Source organism: Hordeum vulgare, chromosome 4H, assembly GCF_904849725.1.
Source record: "Hordeum vulgare subsp. vulgare chromosome 4H, MorexV3_pseudomolecules_assembly, whole genome shotgun sequence".
NCBI lineage: Eukaryota > Viridiplantae > Streptophyta > Magnoliopsida > Poales > Poaceae > Hordeum > Hordeum vulgare.
Window position 1 is genome coordinate 115,001,421 of NC_058521.1, and position 5,466 is coordinate 115,006,886.

At 46.9% G+C, this 5,466-nt stretch overlaps 1 protein-coding gene across 1 annotated transcript; it reads left to right on the forward strand.

The window, feature by feature from the left end:
• Positions 1-3,915: 3,915 nt before the first annotated feature.
• LOC123446226 (RING-H2 finger protein ATL74-like) lies at positions 3,916-5,047 on the forward strand. Its single transcript, XM_045122903.1, has one exon. It carries the CDS (start codon positions 4,215-4,217, stop codon positions 4,773-4,775), a length of 561 nt encoding a protein of 186 aa, XP_044978838.1. The 5' UTR covers positions 3,916-4,214; the 3' UTR covers positions 4,776-5,047.
• The last annotated feature ends 419 nt before the right edge of the window (positions 5,048-5,466 follow it).

Genomic DNA, 5,466 nt, shown 5'->3' on the forward strand with positions numbered 1-5,466 from the left:
AAACCAAAACCAAAAATCCAAAGTGATTGAGCATCACTGAAGAGATTGTTCTTGTGTGGAACCGACACTTGTTACCTTTGAAGACTGTATATCTTCGAGACGGTTAGGCGTCATGGTCTAGAGCATCCAAGAGGAAATTGTGGATTGTCGGGTGAATGAGTTTGTGAGGGTTTGGAAGTCTGCCCTGAAGACTTACCACGAGTGTTGGGCGAGGTATGTGTAACCTTAGCTCAAGGAGAATAGGGTAAGGACTGTGTGTCCTTTGATTTAAATATCAAGCCGCTCCAAACGAGACGTACGACTGTCACATCAGTTGGAACTGGGCCATCAAATCACTGTCTCCATCGAGATCCTCGCTCTATTTACTCAACTTTTTCATTTCCTTTATCGTAACTGTATGAAGACTTTGACTGAAGACTTCCTATATTTCCTCATCTCAAATTCTTCAGTCACCTTAGTATTCACTTGCTTATCCTGTTTCACGCTACTCGCACTTTGTGTTTGTTTCATTTCCTTATGATGCTTCTATGTATTGCTTAGAACTGAGTACTTATTCCAATGCGCGTAGTTCGTCACTTAGCAAATTCCTCAAGCAGAAATTTCTCAGTGGCGAATTTGTAAAAATCACCCATTCACCCCCTCTAGTCGATATAACGCACTTTCAAATACCCCACTTCCTGCTTGTTTGTGTCGATGATGTAGCCCCTTACGAAAACTAGAGGTTGTATGTACAAGGGATCAATCGAATGGCTGTATAGGATTTTTCACCTCAGATGTTTGGATGTGTAAGGTGTGCCACTCAAGGGTCCTTGCCGAGCCTTATATAGCTAGGTAGACAAGACAGGGTTACATGAATCCATGTAGGCCAAGGAGTTGCCCTTTGCTACCTTTGGTAGAGAACCATAGCCAGTTAATAAATGCCATATACTGATGATTCCTAGCCTAATATGGAGAGGAGTCCTTTGTAGTGCGCTCCAAATTGTCGATGGATGTTGAGTCATGGGCTTGGTCTGCTCTGCTATCGTTGGCTTCTTTTGTCCTCCGTAGGTACATCTCGGGACAAGCCACTGAGCTCTTCAGAATCTTGACTACTGATCTTCTTTTTTGTTTTGTTGTATTTAGATAATGTTCTTAGAGACAACAACTCGACTGAGCGTGCCCCGTCATTTTGATCGACAGACTTGGCATAATAAGCTCAATCGTACCAGAAAAAGATTGTTAGGAACCTATGGTCAGAATAGACCTCTGATCTGCGTAACAGATGAAATTTTGAGTCGGTTTTTATGTCAAATTATTTTCTTAGAGGGGAGTCGTTCAGGCACATGGCAACGTCTAACCTTTGAATTGGTATCGGGGCTTTGATCCTCCTCAAGTTCGTCCATCAGAACAGATTTGATGGAGCTCTGGCATAGAACCGTGTTGTTTTCTTGGGGCGGCGAGGTTAGGGTATCTCTCCCCGTGTGGCCGTGTGACAACGACGGCATAAGATGCGATGCACTTCGGATGGACTAAAGGGTTCAACAACAACGACTACGACTCTAGGGTGTTAGTCCTTAGGGCATGTGTACAAAGATTTCTCGGTTGTCATCGACAAGATCAAGCTGACTATAGTAGAACAACAACGCGTCAACGGTTCATTCTGCTGGTAGTATTGGTGGGGACAATATGATGTAATCTTCATCATGTTAAGAGTGCTTTATACTTCTAAAATTTTATAATATATCAGATCAGCTTACTTGTAATCTCTAGTAGACCTTATTACTCAACGCACTAAACTAGAGTGTGGCTATTTGTAATTTGCATTAAAAAATCTCTGTTGGTCGATTTTTGTCAGGTGTTGGATCGAAATCCAGTGGCTAGAAGTGCTTCTTCCTTCTCCAACCAACTCTTTCCCACTCGCGACCCCACCCTCGTACAGCTGATCGTCTCTACCTGTCCCCGCCCAATCCGCGTTGCCGTCCCCCTGCCTTCCCCTAAACTCGGACAGGGTTCTATCGCCAATAATCTCCTTGTAGCCTACCTGCACCTGAACCCATCAACCTCCGACTCACCTCCAGCAGCAACACCGCTGCCGATCCTGGCTCCGCTAGTTGCTCGGCCTCGCTGGCATCCCCGTGCCTCGCTGCCCAAATCGTCACCTCAAGGTTGCACAAATCGACTGACTTTTTTCGATCAACCCAAATCGACTAACGCGAGTTGCAAATTCAGGTAACTTGCCAATAGCAAACACGCTAAACTAATGATGCAATCAGTGGACGAATATTAGGAGGACATGGAACAACGAAAGTAGGTCCAACTGCTTCTGTTCTTGGATGCACGTTTTGGCAAAGAATCGAAACGACCCACTCACACACGGACCGCATGTACGTGTTTTTTCTAGGCTGACGGCATGTACGTGTTATTGCCACAAGACGATGCTCTATACAGCTAAAGTATGTGGGTAAAATTATAAGTACTCAACTTTATCACTAATCAAACGAACAAGAATAGATGAATTGAGCATATCTCGCATGGTTAGGATCATGTGACATAGGGTTCAAGTGTTAGAGCATCTTTAGACCGACCAGTTAAAGAAACGAGGTGTTTACAATTTCGATCGAAAAAACTGTGCTGAGTAGACCCTGTAAAAGTTGTTCGACCCTTAAACTTTTTAACGGACACGGTAAATTCATCCGTGAAAACCTTATATATACAGATTCGAAGGCAACATACAGTTCAACCCGTAAACCGGTCAAACCTCGCCGGAGCAGACGTGCCGTCGCGAAACTGGTGGAAACGTACCTGGAACTCACTGGAATCCGTTGACGCACGTCGGAAGAAGCCGCTGCATGCTAAAAATTGCCGTGCCTGTCCGAATTGAGGCCGGTTTGACCTCCACTACCGAGGCGAGGCCGTCCACGGACAGGGCGAAGCAGGCCACCGGCGGTCCGAATCAGGGCGGGGTGGCACCGAGAAGAGCGAGGCAGGGGTGGAGGAGCTCACACGGCCATGTCGGGGAACATGTGCGCGACAGCGGGCAGTGTCGGGCTCAAATTGGGGACGGGCGGGAGGCCACGGAGCACGCGGTCGTGGCGAACAGTGCAGGGCTCCTTCACTGCATGTGTGGCCCGGAATGGGTGGCGCCAGGGCGAGGCACGCCGTGGCCAGAGACGGCTCGCCGGGACGAGAGGAAAAAGGAAAAAAAAAAAGAGTTATAGTGAAATACAATTTCATTTATAGGGTCTCCTCTGTCCGGGCCAGTTTCGTACCGTAAAAACGGTTTACAATGCCGTTTATATGCGTTTTTAAGGGTCAACTTTTAGAGGTCCGCTAGAGATGCTCTTAAACTTGACTGCACATATGTTTTTTTAATTTATTTCAAACGTTTTATCAGTGTTTGTTCAATGAGAGATGATGTTATTGTCCATTATGAAACATTTGTGATGACTTCATTAATCCACGTGACATATGTGGTAAGTAATTCAAATAATTCAAGAAACAAGATGCTATATGTGCATGTTGGGAGCATATGCTATTTTACCGTGTTAAAAAAGAAAAGAAAAAGATTAAAAAAAACATTGGCAGAAACGAAAAAAGACCAAGTTGCGACGTCAAAAAAGATGCAGCTGGGTGATTGGATCACACACATCAAGCCCCTATATGAAAGAGGGTTTTCGCTCTCTGTGCCGAAATGTAGACATCAAGGTCCAAATACGTGTTGGACTCTATCGTTCCACGATATGAGACCTACGCTGCAGCTGAGTATGGGCAGGAAAAGGAGGGGGCATCTAGTCGAAATCGAAACCACAACAACACGCACGGCAGACATGGCGGAAAAAAAATATGGCGGCCACTAGCGAGACGTGATTACTCTGGTCGAGGTCGGTCCTCCATGTTTATAGAGAAATTTATACTGTAATAAGCAAAATCCAACAACATATTCCCTCAATTTCCTAAATTTGCCGACTAGCTGCCTAGCTAGGGTTAGCATCTCTTACACGAAAAGTATATCTGCATATGTATAAAAGAGACTCGCGAGGATGCACACACGAATACACACATCTTTCACTTTCACTTTCACTTTCGCAGCTGCGCCAAGGAAAAGAAAAGAAGATGTCTCGATTCCCATGTACTATACACTACTCGATCATATCCCGAACCAAAACACTCTCTTGATTTCTTCCTGAAACCACCACACACACGTCCATCAGCAGCTCGCAAGCTCAGCCGGTATCATGCGGCGGCTCAGCGACGCCGGGGAGGCCACGCCGCTCGTCACCCCCGCGGCGGCCGCGGCGGCGGGCGGCACCTTGGCGTCGCCGGCCGCTGCGGGGAGCAACGCCAACTTCGACGCAAACATGGTGATCATCCTCGCCGCGCTGCTCTGCGTCCTCATTTTCGCGCTCGGGCTCAACTCCGTCATCCGCTGCGTTCTCCACTGCGGCCGCCGGCTCACGCCGTCGTCGAGCCTCGCCGCCAGCGCCACCACGGCGAGGACGACGACATCCGTGCACGTGCAGGCGGGGCTGAAGAGGAAGGCGCTGAGGAAGATACCCGTAGAGGTGTACGGCGGGACCAAGTCCTCCTGCGGCGCCCTCCCGGCCACGGCCACGGAGTGCGCCATCTGCCTTGGCGAGTTCGCCGACGGCGAGAAGGTGCGCGTGCTTCCGCGGTGCCACCACGGATTCCACGTCCGCTGCATCGACATGTGGCTCGCCACGCACACCTCCTGCCCCAACTGCCGGGCGTCGCTCGCTGAGGACGGCGCCGCCGACGCCAGCGGCGGAGGGAGATAGCGCCGGACAGTGTACGGGTTTGTAATTTCTTCTAGATAGGGAACTAAAGTGAAACGTTGCACCACTGCTTTGCTTCCTGACTAGTGTGTCTTTGGTGTGATTTTGATTTTCGTATGGGCGGTACATGTAAATTAGTACACATTTTGCGATGATAGAAGGGGCTTGATGCGAATGTTCCTCGTGTCCTTGTCATTTTGGGTTGGAGCATACGATATTTTTTTTGTCATGATTCTCCCATTTATATAACTTTCTTTAAAGATGATTCGATGTTCCATTTTTTGTGTTCTAAGATGAGTAGTAGTATTGCGTTGCTCTTTTGGTTGCCCAACAGCCAAGACTTTCCCAATGGATATGTCTTTTTCTTAAATAGTGTTGTCTAGTGACATTTTCATATGTATTATCTGCATATGTTCCCGAAAAGATAGCATCAGCAGCTTTACTCTTATCTATAATAATGTTTTTTTTTGTTTTCTCACAAAAAACAAATAGTGAGTTTTCGTTCACTAACACATAATAGTGTGTTCGTCACAGAATAATAATTTATACTGCCCCTGTTAACTTGTGTTCGAAGTACGGTATTTCCAACAAACGAAAGGAAATAAGCAAAGAACATTAGTAAAAAAACATTCATTTTCTGGCCGGTCACCACTGATAGGCCTTAGAACAACTCCAATAGTTCTTATAAAAACTT

Excerpts from the sequence above, each read along its gene's own strand:
- LOC123446226 (XM_045122903.1), top strand. The coding sequence starts at position 4,215 with ATGCGGCGGCTCAGCGACGCCGGGGAGGCCACGCCGCTCGTCACCCCC.